General features: G+C 38.7%; 1 protein-coding gene across 5 annotated transcripts in view; it reads right to left on the reverse strand.

The window, feature by feature from the left end:
* The window catches only part of CEP112 (centrosomal protein 112), a 171,800-nt gene extending 156,031 nt beyond the window's left edge, over positions 1-15,769 (reverse strand). For 3 of the 5 annotated variants that reach the window (XR_008579771.1, XM_054846680.1, XM_054846682.1), the window contains exons 1-7: positions 15,600-15,768; positions 14,487-14,607; positions 13,333-13,523; positions 12,965-13,131; positions 12,303-12,341; positions 5,299-5,395; positions 2,818-2,892 (exon numbers count right to left, since the gene is read on the reverse strand). Coding sequence is in view for 4 of the 5 variants with exons in the window: in XM_054846680.1 (XP_054702655.1) it covers positions 2,818-2,892; positions 5,299-5,395; positions 12,303-12,341; positions 12,965-13,131; positions 13,333-13,523; positions 14,487-14,586 (669 nt within the window). In the remaining variant the exon portion in view is untranslated. Of the gene's footprint in view, positions 1-2,817; positions 2,893-5,298; positions 5,396-12,302; positions 12,342-12,964; positions 13,132-13,332; positions 13,524-14,486; positions 14,608-15,599 lie in introns of all 5 variants that reach the window. The other 2 variants (XM_054846683.1, XM_054846681.1) reach the window with 2 other exon arrangements.
* Between the last annotated feature and the right edge of the window lie 474 nt (positions 15,770-16,243).

The raw sequence follows: 16,243 nt of genomic DNA on the forward strand, positions 1-16,243 counted from the left end.
TCATATCTTACATTCAAACCTTACAGATTGTGAAGTGATGCCATCATTTAGTAAGCTTTTTTTCCCCCCTCCATTTTCAATAATTACATATTCTTCTTTCTCTACTTAAAGCTTCCTGAGCCGTTAAGAACCCATTGGAGGCCATGATCCATAGCAGGGAAACACCACTCAACAGCAACCACTTACAGACCTCTCGTTGACAACCTCAAATCCTCTCTGTCAGGTAACTCCCAACAAGTCTTATCCAGCAATCAAAGCCTCTCACTAGCGACTTGTTTAATTACCATCCCTGGAGAGGAGACTTGAAAAACTGATTTATGTGTCCCGGTAGCCAATTTGTTATTCAAGAGAGCTCCCATATCAGTGGAGAATCATCATAGTTTAATAACCATCCATTATCAACACAACATGATTGCAAACTGGAATTTCAATTAGAAAAAGAAACAAAAAACAAATAAAGTTAGAGAGATAAGCAAGCAGGCAGATCAACACTCATATAAAAATGCTGGATATAAAGAGATTCTTTGTCAGCATCAGTTGGAACAATTTGTAAAATGGCCATGAGCAAGTTTCCCCCTTAAAGCAGCTTTAGAAGCTCAAGGCATTACAACTATCTGTTTATATAATCCAGGTATTTCTACAGCCCAAATAGCCAAAAATCTGCAAGTGACTGCTTGCACATTTGTTTGACACCTGCATAGCGTTTTCACAAATTGGAGTTGACTGCTATTGAAAAGCTTTCTGGAGATCCACTCTCCTCACTTTACAAAACTACAATTCCTGAAAAATATATTTGTCTAAGTCTGGAAGTGCTAGAAATTGTTCTTGTATTGCCCCATAGGAGCTCTAAGGAGCAATAGCATGCACCCAGACTAATATTTTCACTAATCTCCACCTTCAGTTTGCAGAAAGCAGTCAGGCAGCTCCTGGATTGTCTCAAGGTCAAGACTTCCTTCTCTCAGAAGTAAAGCAAGAAAGCAATTTGCATTTAGAATGCTAACAGGCACCAAAACAGCAAGAGAAACAAGAACAACACAAAAAAGTTAACACTCTCTCTTACCATTTGTTTTTACTGAAGATAACTTAGGCATCAATGCAAAACATTCAGCATAATAGCCAAGATTTTAAAATACTGTCATATCCCTCTGGGCTGACAACAGCTTAGGAAGAAGAAGGATTCTTTGGTAACTGATTAAATTGACAACATGAAAATACATGACTTTATTTTTTAAAAAACAAAGCTGAAGTATTTCATTAGAAACTAGCTCTCCTCCCTCCTGACTTCAGCTGCCCTCTCCCCCAAACACAACTGAGTGAGCTTTCAACCTGTGAGAATAAAAGCAGGAAATGTGAAAGAAAAAAAAGAAAACTCTTTATTAAAGAGTAATAAAAGTGATCTTAATAAAATTTAATGGTGATGAGAATATTAATCCTAATCAAATAGATTAAAGATTTGGTGGTACTGGGGAAAGGCTTAAGAAAAAAAGCAACACAACAGAAAAAATACAGCAGAATATAGCTACGGAGAGAAGGCACTCGACTAGGACATTAGAATTATCATGGACTAATACCACAGAAAATACAACCAAGGGAATAAATTCTTATTATCACAGCAGGCTTGAATGAAAATAAAATTTAAATTCTAGGTCCAAAATATTTGATTAACTGCTCAGGAACAACACATAGATCAAGCCCCACATATTAAATTTGTACATGCAAAGATCAAAGAAGATTAAGACAGATTCACATTGATCTTAGCTAGCAATTTTTTCATCTCTCCTTATAAAAATACATTTATTGCCTCACTGTATTTTCCTCTTGTGCTACACCAGCCCAAAAACGGAGAGGACGTGTTCAAATTCTAAGAAAAGATGATAGCTTGAAAATAGATTTCATTTTACAAAAGTGGTTTAGAGTCTAAAAAAAACTTGTAATAGAGATTAAAGTCATCCTAGCTGTAAACATGGAAAGCTTTGGGGAGATATCTTCTACATTTTTGCTGAGATCCAATAAATAAATACTAGTTTTGAAGTGGTAAAGCTGTCCAAGAACAAACTCCTTATTCCATCCCCAGACCAGATTCTCTTTCAGATACTTTAGTTTTGATATATCAAAGTCAGGACAAATCTCAGCATTGTAGCAAAAGTATCGTATTCAAAAACACATTCTAAAACCAGCTAGACAAGAACATAGGCCAAAGTACTGCAAAACTTCCACAAAGGTAGATTCTTTCCTCAGCAAAGCCAATTCGCAAAGACACACTATCCTTTCCATGAGGAAAGGCCACAGAGCTGGTCTAAAGATTCTAAGTATTAAAAGGAAAGGGAAGAAGTTAAACACACTGAAAAACCTCTTTAACACTTGCAAAAGGAGGCAAACTCTGGCAAAAAAAGTGTTGAGTTCTATTAATGGCTTGCAAACTCTGTATCCCTTAATAAAAAAAATACAGAAAGCCAAACTCTTCTTTCATTTATACAAGTATAAATTCAAAATAATACTATTGAGTTATCAAGAAATCGTCTGAATTTCTACCCAAGACACTTGGTTTTGACCAGCAGGTATTATTATTTTGCTTGATTTATGACTAACTATATTAAATACAATAAGGTTGTTATAGCTTAAAAATGAGGCATTTTTAACATTTTCTTCTCAAGATGACATATATTCATTACTAACCTTTCCAAGTTTTACCATTTCATTCCTAAAAGACTAATTCCTACATAAAGTTTTGTTGACTAAATTCAGAGATGCAGACTACATTACTAAGGCGTTTTCATTTCAAGTCAATAAATAAGTAATGTACTCTGTTTATTTTACCCCAAGATTCCAACTATTGAGACGTGCTTCGAGGTCACTGTCATCCAAAGAAATGGTTTTTTTATGACGATGGTCCTGGAACATAAAAAAGTCAAACAAAATATCAGAAGACCTGGCAGATACATAGGCTAAAAAAAGCTTCTCATTAGACTTGGCCATGCCTACACTGCATTTCCTAATAGTGTCATGGTACCTCTGACAGTTTTAATCTAAACAGCTCAGTTACCAGTAGGATACTGTGCTAAGAAAGGAATCCAGGATAAATTAGCCTGCCTCCTCACTTTAATGTTGTTCTTTATTTTACTTATTTCCAAAGCAACGGCCTCCTTCAAAAAGGGTGAGTTTACTAAACAAAAGTCAAAGTATTCCATTCTTCGGGCAACCTATTTATTCTAGAAATGAGCCAGTCTCCACAGTCACCCTTGTGCAGCTAATCTGGAATTGAGAGATCACCTGATCAGCCTTCAAATAAAATAAAATTTAGAAAAAAATAATAAAGGAAAGCACAGCAAGGCAGGGATAGTTAACTTGGGCAAAGCTGCAAAAGCAGAGGACAGAGTAGCAGCTGCCCAGCTCAAGACTAGGGGTCCTCTTTGCAGAAAGAGTTTCTGACATTCAGTAAGGACCATAGTTATTGTTGCTGAAGGCTATGTCTGTCAGAAGAAAGTTTTCCTGTGGGATAGCAGTAACTACTGGTTGTATTTAATGTATCAAATGAGGAAAATTTTCTGTACCAGCTGCCCTGAGATACAACACGATTTAGAAAAACAGAACATCGAAGCGTGAATTACTTTGTCTCATTAAGTTTTGCTAGTAAGAGGTTTGTGTATTGGTATGCAAGCACCCCTTTTTTAAATCTGCTCATTCATTATGAGCATACAGTGAATGGAGCTTTGACTTCAGTTAATCAACACTTGGTTGAGACAGTTCTTAATGTTTCTTAAAAGACTCCCTGTTCCTCTACCTGGGCCTGAATTATGCCAGAACATCTGTGCATCACTGACAACAGAACAAGATACTATTTGTTCCAGCCAGCCAAATGTTCATCAAACTGTTTGGCAAAGCAAGAGAGGATTATTTCACTTAAAGGCCCTTTTAAAGCTGCAATCACAGTAGAATCCAGTATATGGAGCTAAAGAACAATGAAGTGCAGTGATTTGTCTAACATTGTCCTGGAAGCCTGTGGCAGAGCCAGGAACAAACAAACAAAAAAAAAAAAAGAAAAACCAAAAAACTTTAAAGCCCCAGATCCAGATTTCAACTTAAGGAAATACTTTTTTTTATAATAACTGTTCCATAAGAAATACTTCTTTAAGTCAAGTAAAACAAACAGGAAACCAATAAGGAGAAATTTAGTAAATCCAGCATCTGTTTTTATTTTTAGTTGTGGCAATTTTTTAAAAATTACATTTGTATATATACAATCAATGCACACATAAGTACATTCATACCAACCAGAGCCTAGAGCAGAGACATTCAGGTTTTGCCCACACACCATTTGTAGCCTGCCATGATAAAGCATTCTCTACTCCGAATACATAGCAGAACACAAATTTCCTCAGAAAGACAGACCCCAGAAGCAAGCTTCCAGTTTATTCCACTTGCACTCCATGTCCTCAGGAGTTCTTGACTATGCCCAGTAAAGAAGGGTAAGAACAGTCTATATGAATTGCTCAGGTGTCACCAGCCCACTTCCAGCTGCAATCTTTCTAAACTGTTCCTCTGATACAATCAAAAACCAAGCGTGGGCAGACCTACAACGTACACACAGCAAATTCAGTGTTTCATGGAGGAATTAGAGGTATTATAGATGCACTGGCTGTGGTGAAGGCGCCACATGAGACAGACCTCTCCAGTAATAAAGACTGGACACAACAAGGCTACAGAACACATTCACAAAGGAAAACAGCATACTTGTTGATAACATATATCTGTCAGGAGTGATTTTCAGTTTAAATGTTTGCAATTATACATACAATATCATTCAATATTTTGGACTAAAAGGGTTTTACATGAAGTCTGTTTAGTGTTCTTCCATGAGCCATAATGCTAGTTGTGGAAAGTTTGATAAAACAAACTGTCCGAAATTCACTCTTTCAGAGGTCAACCATCATTAAACAGAGCCAAAGACATCTATGCTGCTTTCTTTAATCTACTATTGCAAAATACAAGATGATGTCAATACAGTCAGTTTGCCAAGCCTAGGGAAAACAATGCAGCAGACATTAAACACACTACACTAAAGAGAGGTCAACCATTAGGATGAAGTGAGAGCATCTTACAAGAAATTCTTTCCCCCTGCACTTGCAGACAGCAGATTTTCATGAGCTTTAGTCTTTCCTATCACTGCATCCCAAATGTCTGCACCTGTACGCAGAGATCACAACTCATGCAATTAAAAATAACAGCTTTACGGGGATATACAAAAGTAGTTCATTGAAACTAGAGCAAGTTTTATGACAAAAAGGAGAAGCATCTTACAGACAGTGGTGTGGCTAGGTTATCTTCATCTGTCCGGTGAGGAGGACTCATAGAATGCGATCTTAATGCTGGCTTCTCATTGTACTTGAATCTTTCCCTGTTATTAACAAAAAGAGTAAGCAGAAAGACAAGTAATTTTCAACAACTTGTGGCACACAAAGGCTGTTAATCTTAAAATAAAATCTTTCAAAATATACAAGAGAAAGTAATTGTCAAGATGTAAAGATAAAAAATAGAATAATAAAAAAGGAAAATTTCTTGTTAAAGGCAAACAAAAGCCTTAAGCATGCCATTTAAAAAAAAATCAATAGCCAAAAACCCCCGCATCAACAAAAACACCAGAAATACAGTGTACATCACAGTATATTAAAAAGTGTTCTTTGCACTTCTCAGTTACTACGTGACCCAATATCTCCCAAGAGATTTTAGAATAAATCTAAGTTGACAGAGAAGCCTAATCTAAGAATGTTTTTGAAAGAAAATTGCTCAACATATGAGATGGCATAGGATAAAGTCCGGCAACTTCGAGAAGTAAAAAGAATGAAGGTGATGGTTGGCCGCACCATAGGGGAGCAGACTTTAGGCTAAAGACCAAATGATAGGTTAGATCAAGGTATATCTTTATATAACATACAAACCTGAAGATGACGGCAAGAACTACGCATATAGTTCAATAGAACAGCAATGACTTGAAAGGGTGGACAGTAACATGTCAAAGAAACAAGTCATAAACATTATTAGCTGCATTTCATTTCAGTTGTATTGTATGGACGAAAGTGGTATATACGGGAGGATGGTAAAGAAAGGCCCACAAGACAGCACACAAGTACAGCATGAACAAGTACTCTGTCCAGTAGAGAAGAAAGAGGACAGGGATTTTTTTGGAAAAGCTTTTGCCATAAAGTATTTGAACAAAAAGAAATTAAGAACAACAGATAGGTGAAGATAACCTTCCCTGATGCACCTGGTCAACAGACCTTTTTCAACTATAGAACAGTAAAAAAGAACAGCGAAAAAGAACAGCCTGGAACAAAAAATAAAAATTATAAGAGTTTATTAGATAAGTTGATATAGCAAAAGATATAGCAAAACAGAGGCGAAACACCCTTTAGCATATACTCTAATGTCAAATCCACACGTGTTAAAGTAATTAAAAACTCCTGTTAGTCCATTCACCTTCCTATGACTAGCCACACTATATTAAAATCAAGTCAGACTATTAAAATACCTTTCATTCTTTCCATCCGGCAGCAAATTAGAGAGTAAGTTACGCCAAAAAGACACCGAGATGAATTAAGTGTTTATGAACAGAAAGACAACTGTTGGATGTACAATGTAAACTAGTCACTTCTAGGAAGACAAACACAGACAAACTTTTCACTAAGCACACCGCCCCAGCTTTCATCAAAACAGCGGGGAAGAGTGAAATACAACAACTGGGAGCATACCTTCCCTTCCAGCACCAATAAATACCAACAACATGCAAAATAACAATTACAAAGCAGTAAATAGTTTAGATAAGCAAAGTCTTTAGAGGTAAAAAAGATCAAGATAAATATAATAATACAATGACTGTCTCTAGCATTCTAAATCATGCATTTCTTACCAAGGTTTCATTTGACAAAGTTATCTTTCATTAAAAGGAGACAAATCTTTGCCTGTCAGTAAATCTGCACTTTTATCAGACTTCTTTTCTGAACAATACTCAGGTTACCTAACAAATCAATAAAGTTCCAATTGTTTAAAATGAGAGAAAACAGAATTCATGCCCCTATCAATAAGAGATTAAGGAATATCAATAAAAATTCAAACCAACCCAAGTTACCGGGAATACTTTTAATTTGACAAAACAGGGGGGAAAATCTACATATAGTCTTAGTTCTATATTTGCTATTTTGAAAAGGAATTGAAAAGGAAGTTGCTTTACTTGATTCTATACAGAGAATTTGAAAAGACCATTAAGGATGCACTGCAATTTTGCTCATATCAAGCATATACGACCTGTTCACTCCCTTTTCCAGCCTTCTGCTAATACAAGTCAGGCTCCACAAATCACAAGATTATTTCTTTCTCCTCCCACGGCAGGTGAGTAGAGAATGGTCAGAGTCTTGACACCAGCCCTGTGACCTTCTGCTTCAGCCAGAACAGTGAGCTAGTATGGGAGAAGGAAGCAATTTGAGCTAATAAAGGAGATTAGTAAATAATTTCCTACTGGGAACAAAGTAAGGGAAACTCACTGATTCCTCCTGGTACAGCACAGCTACACACTAACCTTTAACAATGTTTTTCAGGCATAATCTATAAATATAGAGGAGAACTTTCCCACAGGGTCAGAAAGACCAGGTTTGTGTTCAAACCAAACTACACATTCCTAAAACCAATTCTCTCAAGTTTCAAAATAAAGATCACCTTCCTAGCACCAGCTGGCTTGGTCTTATTCATTTACACCCTCATTTGCAAGTAAGATTTGTCTATCTACTTTTTATTTAGCCAAATAAACAACTTCTTACAGAAAAAACGAAATCTTCATACATAGAAGTATCTGTATTGCAAGATAAAAAAAACAACTACGAAAAGAACTTCTCTGTTTGTTTCCTTCTTTTAAAGGAGGGAATCTTGAGATAACTAAACATCAAAAAATTACTCAAACATTTCTCACTGACATTGTCTATTTTGCCCTGAGAAAGCACTGTAGTCTGTCTGTAAGAATTGAGTCACGGTTGGAATGCAAAATTTTCATCCAACTACATATATTGCATGCCTATGGATACAGTTTTCCTAATACACAATTAGAGACAAGTATAATGTAACAAGATCACCATCTGCTGGCTCTCTCTACAAACTGCAGATTCCAGAAATATTTAATACTTTACATCTTCACTTGCACTGGTAGCTCATTCAAAAGTGTAAAAACAAAGAAATACAAGATCTATACACTGAGTATAGCAAACATCTTAATATAAATACATGTAAACAAGCATTAAATAAGCTATTTCTACAAAACATAACAGCTGAGCATTTACCTTCAATATTTCTTCCTGTGTAACTCACACATTTAAGTTTTGCATTGCTACGAAGATCAATTTGTGTCATCTATAGAGCTATCAAAATCTCTAATTGCCAACACAGGAATTCAGATTTCCTTAGAGACAGCTCCACTCTTGGTACGAGTGCCCATTAGCAGAGCCATGCCTATACAGCTAAGTTTCACTTTCAAATTTCTTTAAACCACTAACTTATTCCACCACATTTACTTGCTTGTCCTGGCATGAAATAATATGCAATATGGGTCTCCAGAGAACTCACCAGAGCCTTGGGAACCACATATTGATCACCAATGTAGGTATTGCTACAGTCCCATAGCATGAAAAAGTAAATGAAATAAAGCTTCACTACCCCACCCACGTCTTAGGGAACTTTGCCAGACCAAGCTGAATCTTAGGTTCAGATACCAAATGGCAGAAGGGGTCAGATTTCCAGTATTCTACTATAATCCAGGTAGAGAGGAAAAAAATATGGCAAAGAACACAAGGAAGGGAGTAGGCAGAACCGTACCTCAGCCTTCCTCAAACAGGGACACGCACCAGTTGGATGCTGAGGGAGGAGTATGCTGCCTCATTCCACTCAAATAACACTCCAGCTGACAGTACAAGTAAGGAATTCAGAGGAATTAGGTGTATTTTTATGCCTCAGATATGGCCTTGTAGAGATATTGATACACTAGAATTAGGCCTAATAGGAGAGAGTTGTGCTGATATTGCTTTATTGCTTCTAATACCTGAGTGACACTATCATGATCGTGCTACTCCAAGCAACCAAGACAATTTGATCAGATCCATGCCAAGTATCTTGACATGGCACAATGCTAACACAGATTTAGCTGATGTCTCAAAAAGCATTGCTAAAGCATAATACATTCCTTGTTTTCATAAGGTCAAACCTGATTTTTTTAATTGAGGGCACTTAGACAGCTCTTCCCAACAGCTCTTTGTATCACCAAGCCTAAAGTAGTAATATGGTAACACAGCTAGCAATTTCTTCATTCTCCCCCTTTGTTTCTTAAACCACAAGTCTCCTATCAAAACCAGAGGTTCATATCAAAGCACTTGACTGTAAGCAACCAGAAAACTCCTCAGTTTTAACACCGTAGGACTTGGAAAGAGGAGATATATCAGTCCTAAAACCAACTTTTTAAATGATTGTTAGAATTACACATAGTTAATTCATACATAAGAGGAAAAGTTTCACGATACTCAATATCAATGTGATGTAACCTGCAAGAGTGCCTGTCATCTATCCAAATCACAACTGCAGAATTTAAAAATGCAAGACTCAGCACTGTGATACATAGCATAAACATCAGGGTTCCACAGGTGGGAAAGAAAAAAGAGAACAGGTAGTGATAACCACTTATGAAAAATATAAGTGAACACATGAAAAATATAAGTGAACACATGAAAAAAGCATTAGACTTCTGAAACAAAACCTGAGAGCATATTTATAATGCTGTGCTGGTTTTGGCTGGGGTAGATTTTCTTCATTGTAGCTAGTACAGGGCTATGGTTTAGATTTGTGCTGAAAACAGTTATTGATAATACAGAGATGTTTTCGTTCCTGCTGAGCAGTGCTTACACAGAGCCAAGGCCTTTGCTGCTGCTCACACTACCCCACCAGCAAGTAGGCTGGGGATACACAAGAAGTTGGAGGGGACGCAGCTGGGACACCTGACCCCAAGGACCAAAGGGATATTCCATACCATATGACATCATGCTCAGCATATAAAGCTGGGGGAAGAAGGAAGAGGGGGATGTTTGGAGTGATGATGTTTGTCTTCCCAAGTAACCGTTATGGGTGATAGAGCCCTGCTTCCCTGGAGATGGCTGAACACCTGCCTGCAATGGGAAGCGGGGAATGAATTCCTTCTTTGGTTTTGTTTTGCTTGCATACACAGCTTTTGCTTTACCTATTAAACTGTCCTTATCTCAACCCACGAATTTTCTCACTTTTACTCTTGCAATTCTCTCCTCCATCCCACCAGGGGGAAGCAAGTGAGCAGCTGCATGAGGCTGAGCTGCTGGCTGGGGTCAAACCATGACAAATGCAATGAAACCAAACCAGAAGTTTCATACAAAAGTAGAGCAAACACTTCCTCTTGTACAGAGCCTAGTGAGTTTTGAATAATATCCACACATTCCCTCTAAGAGTGCTTTTTTCACCAAGGATTTCAGAGAGTTTAAACGTTAACTTCAAAATGAGCAAACAAGAGAGAATTTCATCCATGACTGAAGTGCAGCAACATAAAATAAATGGAACACAGATCTAGATAATCAGTGCAATGTTGCACTGCATAAGAAAAACTAGAAAGTAAATATTTAAGAACACAATGTAGATTAAACTATAATTTACCCAAGATTCTCAAGAAACAGGATAGAAAAAAGAGTGTCCAACTGACCAGCTTATCACATCTTCAATACTGCAAGGCCATTTTTCTCAGCCAACAGGAAAACAAGCCTCAATAACCTGATACATTTCATCCCTTTACCTGCTTTGTAAACAGCTCTATACCCAACCAATTGGCACTAAGGATGCAGCTTAAGCTTACCGGCTCCTACAAACCTACAACAAGAGACTGCCCAATGGATTGCCATAGCAAGATGCCACTACCAATACTCAGGATTCTGCTGTACAGCCACAAATAAGCGATACTGAAATTTTTGTGTTATCCTAATGACAAACATGCAGGATCTAGGCACAGGGGGTGCTAGTCACAAACAAAGCACATGTATTTGTAGTAGGCAGCATGATATAAATCAAAACATTTTAAATCAAACTCAGAGAGAGATTGTTCAGACAAGGATGGAGTTACTGCAAACAATCCTCCCCACACAGGAGAACAAAACAACATGACAGAATACCCCACAGGCAGCAGCTCTGATTTTTAGCCTCGTAAGTTTTAACAAGTACAGCTGGTCCAGTCTGACCTCCTGTAATCCAAGATTCATGAAGCTTACAGGAAATATAAAGAAATCTTGCTATTTCATAAAGCTGCCATGATGAAACACAAGACAAACAGGTAAATGTTTAATAAGGACTAACGTGCTTGCAGAAGGATGGATCAAATCCCTCTTTCTTTGTACACATCTAATTTTTCCTTGTCACAGAAGAGCAAAACTTGCTTATCTGCAGGGAGTTGCTATTCTGTTTCTTCCAAAAAAAAAAAAAAAAACCCCACCCCATAACTGTGAGCAGCAATGATAGAACATCCTTTAAATCTACCATCTGTATGCTTGTTTATATTTCTATTCTCTATAGAAAAAAGCCATTAAAACTTATTTGATATAAAAGCTCCTTTCAGCATTATGACCTTAGACTACAACTTTTTAAATATTATACATAGTATAATGTAGTGATAGGACATGGGGTAATGGTTTTAAACTGAAAGAGAGTAGATTTAGATGAGATATTAGGAAGAAATCCTTCCCTGTGAGGGTGGTGAGGCCCTGGCACAGGTTGCCCAGAGAAGCTGTGGCTGCCCCTGGCTCCCTGGCAGTGTTCAAGGCCAGGTTGGATGGGGCTTTGGGCAACCTGGGCTGGTGGAGGGTGTCCCTGCCCATGGCAGGGGAGTGGAACTGGATGGGCTTTGAGGTCCTTTCCAACCCAAACTGTTTTATGATTCTACAATTTACTCTCCCCTTTTTTTGTCACTTGCTTGCTGTACATTCCTTTCATTTTGAACTGTATAGAAATAGTGAAGATTAATCCACCTCAGCTTCATTAGTTAATACAACTTTCCAGTTTCCATACATCAGCATGCAGAAGATAGGGCTGTACACGAACTCCAAGGGGACAGCAACTATTTTGGTCTATTTTAAGAAAAATCTGGCCCGAGAGCCTTCTGTATCTGCATAGTCTTTCACCACATCACTTCTTCCTTACTGCCTGTCCACATTTGTCTGTGCTTCCCTCTCCCAGTTAAGTAATTTTGTATGAATTCTGCCTCTTGCCTTGTGACCACTGTGCTTTGCCACCATAATATCTGAGGTCTGAAAAACATAACAAGAGTACCAGCTTATTTGATAGATATTTAAAATGTCAGAGCAATAGCTATTATCTACTTTTGAAGTCTACAGAGGATGTTACCGAGTCTACTGAGCGTTTTAACATGAAGAGAGGTAAGAATGGTGCAAAAAAGCAGTGATTGTTTCTACATTACCAAACAGGCTCTTTGTGCAAGTCATGAGTATCCCACAGTAACCACCAGCCCACATCACAACAAAGCCCCCTCTTCACTCGCAGCTAAATTTCTCAAACTATCATTTTTACCTATTGACTTTCCATGCTAAGTGTCTGTAACTAAAAGGGGAAAGAGAACAAGAGGAAGGGAAAGAGGATAGAGCTATGGGACATGGATGAAAACTTACAGAAGCCAGAGAAGATGACATAATGGAGGAATGTAATAACAGAAAAGTATAACCATTATCACTAAGTTAGAAGCTACTACCTGAGTTTCTGTATATAACGTACAAACGCTATATTCAAGATGAGTCCATGAGGAAGTGTAATAAATTCATACACACAGATTCAAACATAGTCAGAGCTTATCATCAAATCAAGCATCTATTAAATATGAATCAAATACTGAATAAAGTAAATAGAGAAATCTTACCCATATGTAAGTGGTGTTGCTAAAGATGATTCCTCTTTAGAAGATATCTTCCACGATTCTTCATGCTTAGATTCACTGTTTCCTAGTTCTCCCATTACCCAGTCAGGTAAGCAGTCTGGGCTACTACTCCGAACTCTTGTTGAATTTGGTTCATCAAAATAAATTGACTATAATTAAAATAAATGCAAAATCAACACTAGAATATGATTCCACAAATATATTCTTTACACTGTTAATGTTGTTTCTTGCAGGAATATCTGCAGTATGAAAATTCTTTTTCCAATAAAGTCAATGAAGTGCAAATATTACTTAAAAGCATTTTCAGAATAAATTTAAGCAAGTTTGTCTTATAAAGAAGTTATATTCACCATGTATGAAGGTAAAGTTTTCAGTATTCCTGGTTCTGGTTTATGTGTAAAAGGACCTTCCAGCACACCTCGCTTTAGCATGTGGAGCAGAAGTTTTGCATACAGGTTCCGATTCTTCCTTCCCACTATTCCCGTGCCTGCTCCTGAGGGTTCGCATAGTTTTTTAATCCACAGTGCACATCTTTGTCGTTCTAAAAATATAGGTATACATAATCACTATACATTTTCAAAGAAAATCAAACACGTAGAAATAACAGAGGCCATTACCAGTCACCAGTTTTGCAGATACTTCCTTTCTATCCAAAAGTTTAAAGCAAAACAAAAAACCCAAATGACCGAACCAAAGGAAAAAATGGTTAAATACTGAGATTAAAAATAAGTCTTTAACAATAGTTCAAATTTCTGTCAACCAGAAATATTTTCTATAAATTCACATTTATCAGAAACTTACATGATTTCTAGAAATAGCATGTTCGGAATCAATCTCTAATAAGCACAGAACACATAAGTCACCAGGAATTCCGAACTTGCTGCAAGAGCTGCCTTTAACTACAAAGTACAGCTTGCATGAGCCTTAATATTTTAAATACACAATAAATCTTCATTCATTTTAAAAATCTCTATTTACACAAGCTTTGCTACCAGATGATTCATTTGATTAAAGTTTTACAAAGCAAGTTCTTAATTTGCAGGGTTCATGCCTTTAATAACCACTTTGTTCTAATCAACAGATTTATAAACATCATTTATTCTTTGATGTTTATGTTATTACACATTCCTAAGCCAAACTTTAAAAACCTTATCTCACAAAAATACTTGCAATTTTGTAAGTGCAATCTCAAAAAACAACGCCTTTTAGAAGGTTTTAGTTTCTACTGAATTAATTTTTTAAAAATACAGGAGTTGATGAATTTATGCAAAAGGACATTCACATCACCAAGATAAGACAGATAAGCTCAAACAATAGCAATATAAATATTGCTTATAAATAAATAAAAAATAAGTTGTACAAACACACCCCCCAGAACAGTGCCTTGTAACATCAGACACTAAGCGCCTGGCTAAAGAAAGTGATACAAGTACACAGAATAATTATCAGTAGCCTAGAATTTTGTTATTAGCATTTCTCCATATGCACATTTTACCACATTTACCTGACCTATGCTGTAGTTTTAGAACATGAGGCTTCATATCCACAACACAGTGATCAAATTCTGTGTCTAGTTTTTCCCATATTTCCTCTTCGCCATTCATTTTGAAAGAATACAAAGTAACCTGCAAAATTATCCACAGAGAAACAGAAAAGATCAAATATCACTACATATTAGTCTGTTCATTTCAGGCCATGCAAAGACCTGCTTTGGAACTATACGGAAAAGTAAATACTTATTATGTTCAAACAAACACAAGCACAAGAGCAATTCTTTACAAACAACAGATATTTAATGTAATCTACAAATATATGTTTGTTTAGACTGAAAATGAATAGTTGACCACACAGAAATGTATTCAGTTACAATTTGTATAATACACCTAAATGAATTCATCATAGCCACGTTCATACGTTTTTCTTCCTTAGAGTTAGTATTATTTTTTTAAAGGGAAGAAGGGAGGCAAACCAGCAAATAGACCTGTGAGTGAAAAGTAGCAGAACCAACAAATGTTGTCGGAGTTGTTTTTTAGAGAAAAGACAGCCAAACAAGAGCTCGTTATCAAAGGTCATCTGTCATTAATTTCCCAGCTGGACTATGCATCTTTTTTGTACATTTGAGCTCGCAATTAGCGCATTTCTTTGCCAACTTAAGCTGAAGACAGCAGCCTGCCGAAGCCGCTGGGCCTTTCCCTGCGGACAAACCCCGTTACCGGCCCGGCCACAGCACCCCGAGCCGCGGGGCCCTCACCGCCCGCCTCCTGCTTCCCTTCAGGTGCTTTATCCAACCCTTCTTCCTCCTGCTTCCCTTCAGGTGCTTTATCCAACCCTTCTTCCTCCTGCTTCCCTTCAGGTGCTTTATCCAACCGCTTCCTACGAGCCCAGAGCTGAGCTGCCCAGAGCTGATTTGCAGCGATTTACCGCAGCCATTTACCACAGCCAGCGACCCCGTTCCCGACCGCTGCCGTGATGAAGCTCGCAGGATTTGATGCCACAAACCGCCCCCAAGCCCCACAACCCGGCCAGGCACCCGCCGGCGAGCTGCCCCCGGCACCCCGGCCCCTCTCCCGCAGGGGAGGCCGCCCCACTGCCCCCGGGACACGCCGACCCCCTTTACCTCGCTCTCCGCAGGGCGCAGGCCTGGCTCTGACGGGGATGAGGGGGGATGAGGGAGGCCGAGCCGGGCCGGCGGGTCCCGGCCCCCCTCAGCGGGGAAGAAGCCGGCCCGGCCGAGCGGCCAACGATTCAAACCGACCCCACCCCCGCTCCCGGCGGCCCCCGCCAGCTGCCGGTCCCGCTCGTTTCCGTTTCCGCGGGCCGCCCGCGCGTTGCCAGGCGACAGGGCCGGCAACAGCCAGGCCCGGCCCCGGGGCGGGAAACCTGAGGCGAGCGGTCACCCTGAGGAGAGCTCTGAGGGGTGAGGGGGGAGCGGTTGAGTTTGGGGAGTTGCTTGTGCCCAGAAGCCGGTACGGAGAAAAACTCTTGGGCGTGTGGGAGTAGAACTGTGTATTGAAGGTGGGCCTGTTACACGCAGAACGCAATCGCTGCCTGTGATCATTAATTACTGTCCGAAGTGATTAACGTCACCTTGGTCAGCAGCGGCTGTCCCAGCCAGGCCTGTGCAATCAACGCTATGCCCCACGCTCTTCCTCCGAAAAATAGATATGCATGAGTAGATAAATATTTATTTACACAGGCAGTCATGCGTGTGCATTAAAAACTTCAAGAGGGCCCAGCAGAGCCTGGGAGAACACCGAGGGA

The sequence above is a fragment of the Grus americana genome, chromosome 18 (assembly GCF_028858705.1).
Source record: "Grus americana isolate bGruAme1 chromosome 18, bGruAme1.mat, whole genome shotgun sequence".
In the NCBI taxonomy this organism is placed as follows: Eukaryota; Metazoa; Chordata; class Aves; order Gruiformes; family Gruidae; genus Grus; species Grus americana.